The sequence below is a fragment of the Phocoena sinus genome, chromosome 1, assembly GCF_008692025.1.
Source record: "Phocoena sinus isolate mPhoSin1 chromosome 1, mPhoSin1.pri, whole genome shotgun sequence".
In the NCBI taxonomy this organism is placed as follows: domain Eukaryota; kingdom Metazoa; phylum Chordata; class Mammalia; order Artiodactyla; family Phocoenidae; genus Phocoena; species Phocoena sinus.
Genome location: NC_045763.1, coordinates 12,109,301 through 12,123,980, shown reverse-complemented (window position 1 = coordinate 12,123,980; position 14,680 = coordinate 12,109,301). Strand labels below are relative to the sequence as shown.

The window sequence follows — 14,680 nt, the reverse complement described above, 5'->3', positions numbered from 1 at the left end:
CACCGGCGGGAGGAGGGAGGGAGTTTTTCAAAGCCTCATTTTACTCAGTCTTCCAAAGCCTGGGAGCCTTCACTGGCTGTGTTCATCTTTCACTTCCCTCTTCCTCCGCCGTACCTGCAATGTCCCCCACCCAGACAACCATACCGTTGCTGAGGAAAATGGCCATCCAGTCGCTGTCGAAATCACGACTTAGGTTGAGAGGTGAGACAGTCAGAGACTTTGGAGGCTGAAGGTGTAAATACAGGGTCAGGAAGTGTGCCGAGAGCACCATGGATAGGTTCCTGAAGGACACGTGGGAGGGCCTGGGGCAGGGCACACGCCCATCCGCTGTGATTTGTTTAACGCTGGTCTGTCTTCTAGAGTGTCAGCCCCCAGGGGGCAGGGGCTTGGTGGGCTCTGTTCACTGCTGATTCCTAGTGACTGGAAGGGGGCCCAGCACAACACAGACACCCATTTGTAAAATGAACGGCTGGTTTTGTAGCGGACTGGCCCACAAGACTGACCTGTGGGGATGGATTATCTGTTATAACTTCAAGACAGACATGATGGAGACGGAAAAGGCTCAGACAAATGGAAAGAGCGAGAGCGAGAAACATGGCTCAGGTCCAGACCTGCCCCTTATGAGGGTTAGAATCTTGGGCGAGTTACTTTTCTAAACCTCACTTCCCTCATGTATTAAACAGGGATCCTGATCCATCCTGCAAGTCTGTTGTGAGCCTGACTGAGGAAGTGTGTGTGAACAGCAGGTGGTGAATGCATTAAATGTACGGATTCTGCTACGATCTCACTCCCTTCCTGTTAGCGTGTCTGGACGTTTCACGCCTCAGTAGTCTGTAACACCAAAAATAAAGAACTTAGGGTGAAGTGTGAACAGAAGTTGACTGCTTTCAAAAATTAAGTGTGGATTTCAAGTCTACATTAGCCCTTCCCTTGCTCTTACATGTTACTGGGTTTCTTAGACTCTTTTAGTTCTAACTCTTAAGTACAGATAGCCAGGGAGGAGGGGTGATTATAGGAAAGGACCACTTTCTTCCTTATACATTTCTATAATGTTTGTGACTACTTAGAAGCAAAAGGAATAAAGATGAATTACAAATACATAAGATGGGAGAATGTCTCTGTGGCAGAACCAGTTGCTTTGCTAGAAAGACAGAGGAGATGCTCTTGGAACCCTAGGTAGTCATAACAACCAACAGATCAATGACCTAAACTCTCAGCTCCAGCCAAATGGACTCTCCCAGAAACTGTCCTTCTTCCCCTGCCTCAAATGGAAGTTCTAGGACATCGAGACATCAAGTAAGCAGCAATGAGGAGGAGGACAGGGCTGGAAAGGAACGGTCACCCAAACCTGCCCCAGGGAGGAGAGCTCTGGGCCCAGGGTCGCTTGCTTCGCCTTGTACCGGGGCGGGGAGGGGGGGGGGGTCCCTGCTCCATCAGCATTGAGGTCACCCGGGAGAACTTTTATTTATTTATTTATTTATTTATTTATTTTTGGCTGTGTTGGGTCTTCGTTTCTGTGCGAGGGCTTTCTCCAGTTGCGGCAAGCGGGGGCCACTCTTCATCGCGGTGCACGGCCCTCTCACTATCGCGGCCTCTCCTGTTGCGGAGCACAAGCTCCAGACGCACAGGCTCAGTAGTTGTGGCTCACAGGCCTAGTTGCTCAGCGGCATGTGGGATCCTCCCAGACCAGGGCTCAAACCCATGTCCCCTGCATTGGCAGGCAGACTCTCAACCACTGCACCACCAGGGAAGCCCCCGGGAGAGCTTTTTACCAAAAGGGGAAAAGACCCGTTGCTTTCCTTGGACATAAGGGCACTGCCAGCCTCAGTGGCACCACACTCTCCTTGCCGTGGTGGCAAATCCTGATGCCAGAGATGAGCACTGAAGACTCGAGGGGGGAGAATGACCCACCCAGAGCCCCCCCAGCACCTACAAACGCCAGCTTTCTCCTTCCACAATGCTCGCACCCAGAATACCAGCTCCTTTCTTTCCACGTGGAAATGTCTTGACCACTCCACCCTCATTCAGCATTAGCTTTTAGGCCTGACGTTTCTGTCAGCCATCGGCAGCCTTTCAATCTTGCCGGGAAATTTCTTTTCCCAATGGGCGTCAGCCAGATGAGCTTTGAGGGGGACCCACAGGAATCGCCACTGCTCCCTCCGAAACCCCGTGTGTCCACTGCGATTACACAGAGGGCTGGGGCCCACCCCGACTGAATGGAGCTGCTGCTGCCCGATGCAGACCTGTTTCTGCCTGGCCTCCCGTCGTCAAACGGGGCCTTTCGAGGTGGATGAGGCTGATGCTAGAGCCAGGGCGCGGAGGAGAAAGAGAGGGCCCGGGGTGTCCTGTGACGGGGCGGAAAGGACCACATGTCACCAGCCTGCAGACAGAGCCCTGACGTCAGAGAAGCATCTTGCAAAAGGAGAACGAGAGTAAAACTCAGGCAGGGCTCAGGAAAACCAGTGACCGCTTCTCCACTAGCGTCTCGCGCTGGGCCTGGGTGGGGTCACTCGGGGGGTCAGGGGCACACCTAAGTGGTTCCTGCTTGGAACCACTCATCCCTCTCTAGGTAGCCTCCGTGATGTGAGAGCGGAGAGGAGCAGAGAGCTACTGCCAACCTCAGGACTCGGGCGGGGGAGGGGGAGCCCTTAGCACTTCTGTTTATAAAATGTGTGTGTGGATACTTACTATTTTATCGAGCTCTTTGCCCAGGTGACTCAGGTCATCAGGGGTTTTCAGAACGCTTAAGATTTAAAAACTCTTAAGAGTTTTTCCATGAAGCCAAGAGAACAAAACTATTGACTGAAATCAAATGGTCAGTGTAATTCCCACATAGATCTAACTGCCAGGCCCCCTCTGGGAAAGAGCTGCCCTAGCTCATTTTTAATGTACTGGCAGATCTAACCTCTCTGGTGGAGTGGAAAAATGGGGGCAAAGAGCCCACCACCGGACCCAGCCGTTTCAGCTGCACTGCCAGGCGAGGCTGAACAGCTGCAGCTCTTAGACCAGCGTCAGCAGACCCCGATCGGGAGACCCCTGCCCAACGCAGGGTATGCCTGGCCAGAAATAGAAGGCCACTGAGAGCCCAGCCCGGTGGGGCAACCCACCCAGACTGAGGGCGCTGGGGACCTGGGTTGTCCTATGTGAGAGAAGGTGGTCCCGACCTAGGAACATTCTCTCAAGGAGGGTTACTTTATCAATACACGTCTATTCACCCTGTTTAAGGGGATCCAAATTGGGGCTGAGGAGACAGAGAACTGGGGTCGCTTACCTTTCATTTTATACACTTCTGAGCTATTTGTGTATTTTTTAAAACAACTCCTCGTCTTCCTAGACTAATGTCTCACTCTCTCATCGTAGTCAGTGTCTCTTGCTGGAAGCAATGTCACCTCTTTGGCAAGTCTCCTCTGACCACCCCCCTCTGCAGCAGACCCTCTGCCAGCTCACCACCTTTTCCTGACCGAGGCCTTCAGGACACATCACAATATGAAGGTCTTTGTATTGGTTTGTCTGCTAACTTACCACTTTCTCCTCCTGAAACAGGAGGGAAGGGGGCAGGGCACAACCTTTGAAAGAATAACATAGCCCGAGGACATGACATAAACTGATTAGAACCAAATGAATCCAAGATGGCCCCCGAAACCCGGAGCCTTAGTATATACTTATATCAGCAAGCTAAATGACAGACCCACAGGCGCCATGACAGTTCCAAGATCAGTAAGGATCAAAAAGTGGGCGGTGGCCCAATTCCTGGAAATCCCCGCCCCTTCCTAAAATAGCTGGAATACTCCCCCCACTCATTAGCCTATGAAATTACCCACCCCTATAAAACCTGACAACCCTGCACCCTGGTGCCTTTCTCGCCTTCTGAGATGGCCCACGCTCTGTCTGTGGAGTGTGTTTCTCTCTAAATAAATCCACGTCTTACCTATCACTTTGGCTCTCACTGAATTCTTTCTGCGATGAGACATCAAGAACCTGAGCTTCTTTAAGTCCTGAAACCAGGGGTGTGATCTCACTTGGAAGACTGTGGGTTTTGGCCGGGTTCTACCCTTTTAGGGCCTAGGACAGTGAGGACAGAAGGAAGGTGATCAGTAAATGTTTTTGAAAGACACACATCCAGTGGTATTTACGAGTGTCCATATTCATTCCACAAGCCTGACATAGTGCAAAAACCCAGTGACAATAGAGATTTCGTTGACTATGGGACTGGCCATCACACCAGCTTCTTTGAAAGCGATCCCTAGCCTACCCTGGGGAGGACATTTTTGTGCACAAATACAAAGTAGCTCTGGGCCAAATCCAGCTACGTGTATGGATTGTCTGTGGTTGCTTTTGAGCTACAAGGGCAGGACTGAATGGTTTCAACGAAAACCACATGGGCTGAAAATATTTACCATCTGGTCTTTGAAGAAAAAGTCTTGACAAACCATGAGCTTGAAGGAACAGAGAAGTGTAGTGTAAGTCTTTGAAAACTGCACAAGAGAAAATGGCAGGGTTCACACATACACTTGCAAGTGCTAATGGTAGCTGATACCTTATTCAAGCCTTGTTATGCATGAGATCTTGTACTCAGTGCTCTGAGTGTGTCATCTCCTGTAATTTCATTCTCATTACAACTATGAGTAGGTTCTGACTGCTGAGGCTAATTGAGGTACAGTGATTTGCCAGGGTCAACATGGTCAGTGACAAACCCAAAATTCAAACCCAAATCGAGGTCTGTGTCCTTGTATTTGTATCCTGCATTTGTAACCTGCGTCTGTATCCACTGTACTGGACAGCTTCGATGGAAAGCACTTTCCAACCGTATCGAGGAGAACCCTCCACACTCCCGAGACTGCTCTGTCTCCTCTGTGTCCTCAGAAGGCCACCTGGATGTCCCCACTGCCTTAGGGATGTTAAATGCCTTTCTATCTTAAATGCCCACTTCTTCTCTGTCTCTACCAATTTGTCAAGACTCAGTTAAGCTCGCCTTCTCTGAGGCTTCTCCTTGCCTTGGTGACTTTTTAAATCCTCCCTCCAACCAATATATGGAGGGCAGAGGCTGCCTTCCACTGCAGAGCCTTTGTTCAGATTGCAAGCATATGCAACAGACACGCTCCTCAGAAACAAAACAAAACTCTCATGAAACCCACTGCCTCCCCTCCCCTGGAGAAGATGCTATTTAGTAGAACCACATGCCAATTCAAAATGCCAACACTCTTTAACTTGGACGTCTCTCTTTAGCTATTAACAAATCGGGAACCACAAGCTTTATTGTCTGCATCTGGGACGTTTCATATGGCACTTGCCTTTTATTGTTATCATTATCATTTAACTGTGCTAACTATTAAACTCTCCAATTCTCTCTAACTCCCAGGAATCCTGCCTTCATATCAGAACACAGGTTCCCTGGATCAGCTACTGCACTGGTGTTACAGGGCATGTTCAGCATCACAGAATCTAGGTGTGAAAATAGCTGAACTCAACAACACTGCTTAGGAACAGTGGCTGCACTTGGGGGTGTAGTTTCTGGGATGATGGCTGTGTTCGTTTCTGGCTCTAGGTGCTGGATATGTGGATCTGCTCACTTTGTGAGAACTCACTCAGCTCTACATCTAAGAGTGTAGGTATATTTTATTTTCTGTAGGTATATGCTATTTTCTGTAGGTATATTTTATTTCAATAAAAAGTTCTCAAATACCCTTTGCAAACATAGCTAATACACATGGATCTTTTTTTTTTTTTGCAGAAATCACACCTCATTTTCTTCATGCAACGTCCTTATAAAAGGATCGGTTAGACCATTTTACTAGCGGTAGCATGGACAAAAAAGGCGAAGCAACTCTTAAGGTGCCATATAACAAATTTAGGAGGGACTGGTGTTCAAGGTCAAATACGACCCCAAGACGGCTAGCCCTCAATGCCTACTGCTGTAGCTGAACCGATTCCTATTAGAAGCAGATACTCTGACTCAGAAAACCAAATGCCCTTCATATGCCAGAATCATAAAATAGTTCTCTGAAACGCAACATACAAAGGAAGTGGGTAACAAGGCCAATTAGCAATGTCTAGGTGGTAAGGTCGTTTAGCCATCTTCAGACCTTGTGAAAGGGAAGAACTGGCTCTACCACAAACAGAAAAAGCGACCACTTATGCTATAGACAGAATGTCTGTGTCCCCCTACAGGTTCATATGTTGAAATCCTAACCCCCAGTGTGATGGTGTTAGGAGGTGGGGCCTTTGGGAGGTGATTATGTCATGAGGGTGGAGCCCTAATGAATGGGATTAATTCTCTTATAAAAGAGACCCAGGAGAGCTCCCTCCCCCCACCCCCCCATGTAAGGACACAGGGAGAAGTCAGCAGTCTGCAACCCAGCCCCAAACAGAGCCCTCACCAGAACCCGACCATGCTGGGACTCTGTTTTCAGGCTTCCAGCCTCCAGAACTGTGACAAATACATGTATGTTGTTTATAAGCCGCCCAGTCTATCGTGGTCTGTTACAGCAGCCCAAACAGACTAAGACAGCTTTAAGACTGGGTTAAGCACCAGGCTAAACACTGTACATACATACTCTCATCAAATCTTCACAACAGCACTAATTTCATCCCTGCTTTACAGATGAGAAAACTGAGGCATGGAGAGGGTAAGGAACCTACCCAAGGTTACAGGGTTATTCATCGGCAGGGCAGGGATTCTATCCAGGCCACCAGACTCCAGAACCCATGTTCTTATCCACGATGCAATCACGCCTCTTGTTGTGATTCACCCGCGGATGGGTTTCCAGCTTCTAGTGTGCGACATACCTTCTGATTCACCCTCGCTTGTCCAAACGCATCCAATGATAAGCGTCTTGTCAAGCACACCCAACTCCTTCATAAATGGCAGGCTGGTTCACAGAGTGGCTCTCTGCCCTCAAAAGATTCGTGCTTACACACATGTCCACCCCCTTTCTACCAGGACTTTCCCCATTTATTTATAAGTTGGAAATCTAAAGATAAAACACGAGGCCTACATGAAGCCATAACCAACCCAGATTAGATTAGAAAGGTCAGCAGTCTTCCTTTGTCTTCCATTACCAAAGATGGATTGCTTTTTTATTTATGTATTTATTTTTAAAATTTATTTATTTATCTATTTTTTTTGGCTGCGTTCGGTCTTCGTTGCTGTGCACGGGCTTTCTCTAGCTGCGGCGAGCAGTGGCTACTCTTCGTTGCGGTGTGCGGGCTTCTCGTTGCAGTGGCTTCTCTTGTTGAGGAGCACAGGCTCTAGGCGTGTGGGCTTCAGTAGTTGTGGCATGCGGGCTCAGTAGTTGTGGCTCATAGCCTCTAGATCTCAGCCTCAGTAGTTGTGGCGCACGGGCTTAGTTGCCCCGTGGCATGTGGGATCTTCCCGGACCAGGGCTCGAACCCATGTCCCCTGCATTGGCAGGCAGATTCTTAACCACTGCACCACCAGGGAAGTCCCTGGATTGCTTTTAAACAAACCATTTGCTCATCCTACGCTCCTTGAGTAAGCAAAAATAATACCCCATTGCATTAGCAAAGCTCAGGAAAACTAAATAAAACTTTCGTTGGATGTTTGCAATGTTGCTTTTAGTTGTACTTTTAGAGGAACGTTTTAGTAAGAGCACATTTTGAATCGACTTTTCTTGTATGCTACACTGATCTTTATGAAAGGTAAAATTGCTTGCCTATGTTGCTTTGAGGAATTTAAGTGGGGGAGAACACGGTTATTTATTAATTAATTAATTTTTGGCTGTGTTGGGTCTTCGTTTCTGTGCGAGGGCTTTCTCTAGTTGCGGGAAGCGGGGGGCCACTCTTCATCGCAGTGCGCGGGCCTCTCACTATCGCGGCCTCTCTTGTTGCTGAGCACAGGCTGCAGACGCGCAGGCTCAGTAGTTGTGGCTCATGGGTCTAGTTGCTCCGCAGCATGTGGGATCTTCCCAGACCAGGGCTCGAACCAAAACATGGTTACTTAAATACAAGGTTTGATTTGGGACTTCCCTGGTGGTCCAGTGGGTAGAATTCCACACTTCCAATGCAGGGGGGGGCTCGGGTTCGATCCCTGGTTGGGTACTAGATCCCGCATGCGTGCCGCAACTAAGGAGTCCACATGCTGCAAGGAAGATCCTGCGTGCCGCAACTGGGACCCGGCGCAGCCAGAATAAATAAATAAATATTAAAAAAAAACAAATTCAAGGGTTGATTTAATGAATTCTCTTCATTTTGGTCTGTTGAAGTAATTAAACCAATCTGATGAGCCTCCTCCTACCCATCAAGTCATCCCTGCCTCCACCACCATCTCACAGCTTCTGCAACTATCAGGTGAACTAGGAATTCAAATTAGGAAAACATTCCAACAATATTCCTCATGTGATTATCAATTCTGGTTTGGTTTTAAGTGAATATGAATTCTACCTTTTGTCTCTTATCTGGGACCCTTCCTCAGATAAGCTGACTCCTTCACACATCTAGTTACATGCCCTTAATAGGTCATAGTTTTTCTCTACCTGGAACTGGGACATGATCTCTACTGCAAGGAGCCCCATACACCGTAGTGTCACCATGTTCCACAGGTCACTGTCCAAAATGCAAGGTGCTTTAGGTTCTCAATCGAAGCTCTGAAATAAGCCTCTTCAAAACTGCCATCCTTGGGCAAGATTTTTCAAGGAACTTCCCAAGACCAGAGGCAGTATCACCCAGAACTGGGAAGACTGGAAGCTGCTTATCACGGGCCTTCACCCAGACTGCCACTCCCGAGAGGCAAACACAGGGGAGATCGAGGATGCAGCGACGCCGCCCAGGGATGCTCTGCAGGTGGGGCTCTCCCAGAGCTTTTCTGCTGCTACCCCCAGAGTGGGGGGTCCTGGCGGGTGGCGGCCCCTCTAAGTGACTCAGGGCCCCCAGGCCTGGCTTGTAGAAGCTCCCAGGATGCTGACCTCAACTTTGTTCTTTAAAAATAGCTCGGAGGCAGCGGCGCACACGTGAGCCGCCGGGCTTCCCCTCCAAAATCCCGGGGCTCCCGGCGGCTCCTCGTCCTCGGGGTCGCGGAGGGTGAGGGCGGTGTCCCGAGCCCCGGTGACAGGAGGGACCCCGGCCCGCGCGAACGACCAGGGGGAAGAAGGGGGCGCTGGATGGGGTCGGGGGCCCGGACAGGGCGGGCCGGGTTGACCTCAGGGCCCGGGCCAAGGAGGGAAGGCCGCGCTCACCTTCTTCACCGACAGAGAGACATTCTCCAGGATTCGGTCCTTCACCTCCCGCGGCTCCATGGCGCCGCCGCCGCCGCCGCCGCCGCCCCGCCGCCGCCGCTTCCCGCGCCGGGGCCCCGGGGCCGCCAGCAACCGCTGCCGCCGGCCGTACGGGGGCTCCGTCGTGCCGGCCGCGGGGCCCGGCGCCCCACCGCCCGGCCCTCGCCTCGCCCGGCCCCTCGCTCCGCCGCGGCCCGGCGGCTCCGGAGCGCGGCCGGCGGGGTAGGAGGCCACGGGCTGTGCGCGGCGGCGGCTGCAGGAACTGATGTCAGGCGGGGCGGCGCCAAGGCCGGCGGTCGGGCTGGGACGCCGGTGCCGCGCCCGCGCCCGCGCCCGTAGAGCCGGGACACCGGAGACGCCGTCGGCCCTCAGACCCAGGTCCCCCGGCCTTTCTTAGAGACCCTGGAGGCCCTCCTCCGGTCCGCTCCGGGCCCCCGGAGGCCCCCTCGGACCCCAGGGATCTGGACACCTCGCCTCCCGGAGACCCCCACGGCCCAGACTCCATCGGTAGCGTCCCCTTCCTTAGCCCCGAGGTTCCCGAGAGCCCTCAATGCTCAGACTCCGTCTCTCAGGCCCCTTGGCTTCTGGCAGCGCAGAGACTCCCTCCCGGAGCTGCCCACAGACCCCGGCCGACTGGTCCCCACCGGCCAGCCTGGCCCTCACCAGCCCAGAGGACCCGGTCACTCCACTCCTCGGTTCCCCACCCTCACCTCCCGGTCCCAAACTTTCAGGCCACTCCGGGTCCTCGGTACCCCTCCCCACCTCCAAAACACACCCTCTTCGCCTCACCTTCATCTTCGGTCCTGATGCCCCTGCCAATTCTCACCCTGATCCCACTTCTAAAGCTGGTCCACATATCCGGAGGGCCCCCCACTGCCTCAGCCCTGAAACCCACCGTAACAATTCCCCTTCTCCCCACACAGCACTCTTCCCAAATTTCACCATGTTTTGCAGCCACTTATACTTAAGGTTCTCAGTCTCCTACCTGGCTCACTTACTCATTAGGTTCCCAAATAAGTATATTCCTGATACATCCATTAGTCCCTCCTTTCTATTCCTTTTTTTTTTGTCAATATATATCATTGTATTTATTTTTTTCCGCTTTTTAAAAGTTGAGATGTAGTCATACAACATATTAGTTTCAGGTGCATGACATGATTCAATATATGTATATATTGTAAAATGATTGTCATCCTTTTTATTCTTAAGATACCCCAATTCTGGGCTTCCCTGGTGGTGTAGTGGTTAAGAATCCACCTGCCAATGCAAAGGACACGGGTTTGAGCCCTGGCCGGGGAAGATCCCACATGCCGCAGAGCAACTAAGCCCGTGCACCACAACTACTGAGCCCACGTGCCACAACTACTGAAGCCCATGTGCCTAGAGCCCGTGCTCAGCAGCAAGAAAAAAACACTGCAGTGAGAAGCCCACGCACTGCAACTACTGAAGCCCACGTGCCTAGAGCCTGTGGTCCGCAATGAAGAGGTGCCCCCGCTCTTCGCAACTAGAGAAAGCCCATGCACAGCAACAAAGACCCAATGCAGCCATAAATAAATAAGTAAATAAATAAAATTTATTAAAAAACAAGATACCCCAATTCTCAGCTATAGCTCCCCAGTTTCTCCTCTCCTCTGCTCAGGCTACCCTTCCCTCAGCCTCCAAAACCCAGTCACCCCAGCACTGATCTGAAACACCGATTGTACACCTTATCCTAGATGGACTCCACCCTATACACACCAGAAAGATACCTCCCCATCCCTCAGTTTCCCAGGAAAGACCCAAGATGGTAGTAGATATTTTTTGTTTTTATGTGACTGGATAAGGAGGGGACAAACGTATGTGTCAGGAAAAGGAAGGAGAAACAGATTGCTGCATTCTATTACCACCCAGGATCAGGATCAAGGACAAGAGTTCTTAGTACCAACGACGATGATAATGATGTGTTGAGTATTGACTATGTGCCATGAACTGAACTAAGTGCTTTCCATACATTTGTCTCATGTATCCTCAAATAACAATTCTTGGGACTTCCCTGGTGGTCCATTGGTTAAGACTCCATGCTCCCAATGCAGGGGCCCTGGGTTCAATCCCTGGTCAGGGAACTAGATCCCACATGCTGCAACTAAGAGCCCACATGCCATAACTAAAGAGCCGGCTCAGTCAAATAAATAAATAGATAAATATTAAAAAAAACACTCAAATAACAATTCTTGTGCCCATGGATAAACTGAGGGGTGAGGGTAATTTGCCTAAAATCATACAGCAAATTGTGGAGCCCAGAAACAATTTGTACCCTTTTCTGAGCCAAGGATCCCTTTACATTTCTTCGTACTATTCTAAGAGGTAACCCTATAGGGACTTGGTCTAACTCTTTAGGGAAAGAAGTAAAATCCCTAAACCCAGGGTATTTTTTAATTAATTAATTATTTATTTGGTTGCACCAGGTCTTAGTTGTGGCAGGCGGGCTCCTTAGTTGTGGAATGCATGTGGGATCTAGTTCCCTGACGAGGGATTGAACCCGGGCCCCCTGCACTGGGAGTGCAGAGTCTTATTCACTTTGCCACCAGGGAGGTCCCCAGGGTATTTTCTTAATAATACTGAGTTCAGGGGACTTCCCTAGTGGTCCAGTGGGTAAGACTCCATGCTCCCAATGCAGGGGGCCCGGGTTCAATCCCTGGTCAGGGAACTAGATCCCACACGCATGCCACAGCTAAGAGTCCACATGCCGCAACTAAAAGTCCGCATGCCGCAACTAAGAAGCCTGCATGCCACGACTGAGAAGCCCACATGCCACAAATAAGACCTGGCGCAGCCAAAATAAATAATTAAAAAAATAATAATATTTCTGAGTTCAGGAAAATAGGAGATAACAGCCTCTGTGGAGCCAGGCAGAGGGCAGAAGGACAGGTGGGGATTGAGGCTGCAGTCACTGGACAGGTAGAGAAAAGGCTGAAGGCAAAGGACACGTTACTTTGAATTCGGAAAGAAATAGCCTGGTGTCCAAAGGTGTTTGTGGCAAGCAGGAGGAAAGCCAGCTTGAATGACCGGTTGGTCTAACAGCTTTGATGCACTCCCTTCCCACTCCACCCAGACAGGGTGCCTACAGGCCCCAACTTATCTGATGCAACTCCAGCTTCTGAGAATCCATTCAACCCAAAGTGGAACAAACTAGCTTTGCAGTTCCTCCCTGCTGTTAATAGCAAGCCATCTTCTGGGCAGCTTCTTCTGCTGGTCACCACCTTCCTATAAATGGCTTGCACACAAGACAGCTTCAACAGGTATTATTATCACTTGTGATTAACAGGTGTGATGCAAGATGGTGGCATTTCTGCCATGTTGTTTCTATCTTCACGCATTGGGGGATGGTCAGATTCAACTTTTTACAACATTCAGGAGGAACTTATGGTCTCACTACCTAGGAAATTCCTAAGGTTTGCATAGGTATGTGAGTGGGTGGGAGAAGTGAGGTATATTTTAGTCTCACAAGACTTCTTGCAGGGAAGGGGAGGGGGCCCAGTGTGTGTTTTCATGTGCAGATAATTGCCCCAGGCCCAGAGCTCAAATATGGAATCCATCCCCCCCTATCAAAAATAAGAAAAGGTCGGGACTTCCCTGGTGGTGCAGTGGTTAAGAATCCGCCTGCCAATGCAGGGGACACGGGTTCGAGCCCTGGTCCGGGAAGATCTCACATGCCGTGGAGCAACGAAGCCCGTGTGCCGCAACTACTGAGCCTGCACTCTAGAGCCCGCGAGCCACAACTACTGAGCCTGCGTGCTGCAACTACTGAAGCCCGCGAACCCAGAGCCCGTGCTCTGAAACAAGAGAAGCCACCGCAGTGAGAAGCCCGAGCACCGCAACGAAGAGTAGCCCCCGCTCGCCGCAACTAGAGAAAGCCCGCGCGCAGCAACAAAGAACCAACACAGACAAAAATTAAATAAATAAGTAAATAAACAAGAAAAAGAAAGAGAAAAAAACAGAGTGCCCGTCAGTCTGGGTATTGCGAGTCATTAAGTTCAAAACTGAAACCTATTCATTTATTGCACAAGACTCTGCTGGTCATGTGGAAAGTGCGTGAGACTCTGAGGCATCAAGAGCCTCGACTGAGTCACTCTAGGGCCTTGGACAAATCTGTCTTAGTTTCCAAACCAGTGACACAGGAAGAATGATCTTTCTTTTTTTAAAAAAATATTGTCCACACCTAAGGCTCCTACGGCTGAACACCGTCAGATGAAGGAAGAAGTAGGGAAGGCAGGTGAGGTCGTAAAACTACCACAGACCTGGCCCACCAGGTCGCCTCTACTCTTCTTTCCAAAGGTGTGTACTGCCACAGAGAGGAAAAAAATAAGAACAAATTCCGGCAACTTCCTCTTAAAAGATAATTGGAGGACTTCCCTTGTGGCGCGGTGGTTAAGAATCCACCTGCCAATGTAGGGGACACAGTTTCGATCCGTGGTCCGGGAAGATCCCACATGCCGCGGAGCAACTAAGGCCGTGCACCCTAACTACTGAGCTTGTGCTCTAGAGCCCGCGAGCCACAACTACTGAACCCTAGTGCTGCCACTACTGAAGCCCACGTGCCTAGAGCCCGTGCTCTGCAACAGACAGGCCACCACAATGAGAAGCCCGTGCACCGCAATGAAGACTCGCCCCCACTAGCCACAACTAGAAAAAGCCCACACGCAGCAACAAAGACCCAACGCAGCCAAAAAAAAAAAAAAAAAAGAAAAAAAGGAAAAGATAATTGGAAGTGGAGGATGGTTTAAGAGACTAATTCCTCACCTCTCCCCAACTCAAGGCAAATATATTATAGTTCCAGAGGAGGGAGTAAATATTTCCTTGGCCGTCAGCCTTGTGAAGCTGCTCTCCATCTGAGAAGGGAGGGAGGAGGGGGCTGATTGTACAAAACAGCAATGGTCCAGGTTCCCACACCTTAACTCCGGCACCTGCAAGTGCCAACAATCTGTAACTCCAGGACTGTGGAAACCAAAACAAGGCAGCTTTAATCTAGGGGATTTTATTTTAAAATGTTGAACATCTGGGAACTCCCTGGTGGGCCAGTGGTTAGGACTCAGTGCTTTCACTGCCATGGGCCTGGCTTTTATCCCTGGTCGGGGAACAAAGATCCCTCAAGACATGAGGCACGGCCAAAAAAAAAAAAAATGTTGAACATCCAGTTCCTTCCTCCTTATTGTCCAGCCAGCAAGATGGGTTGGTGAAAATTGGGATATCATTCAACCTCCCTGCTTCAAAGGTTCCAACAGCTTCCTGTCAGAGCATTTGGAATGACATTCAAACTCTTCTCTGGCCTCCGAGGCCAGAGATGATCTGGTTCAGCCTCTCCGCCTGACTCATCTCCTAATCTGTCCGCTGGTGTGTGCCAGCTCCCACCAACCTTCTGTTTCTTAAACAAGATTGTGTGTTCACATCTGAGGGCCTCTGCTGGGAAAGCT

The 14,680-nt window shown here is 50.2% G+C and overlaps 1 protein-coding gene across 3 annotated transcripts in view; it reads right to left on the bottom strand.

Moving 5' to 3' along the window:
* Nucleotides 1-9,471, bottom strand: part of PLEKHM2 (pleckstrin homology and RUN domain containing M2) — a 38,258-nt gene extending 28,787 nt beyond the window's left edge. For all 3 annotated transcript variants that reach the window (XM_032642941.1, XM_032642952.1, XM_032642961.1), the window contains exon 1: nucleotides 9,192-9,471. In XM_032642941.1, coding sequence (XP_032498832.1) covers nucleotides 9,192-9,251 — 60 coding nt within the window. In that variant the 5' untranslated portion in view covers nucleotides 9,252-9,471. The remainder of the gene's footprint in view (nucleotides 1-9,191) is intronic.
* Nucleotides 9,472-14,680: the final 5,209 nt, after the last annotated feature.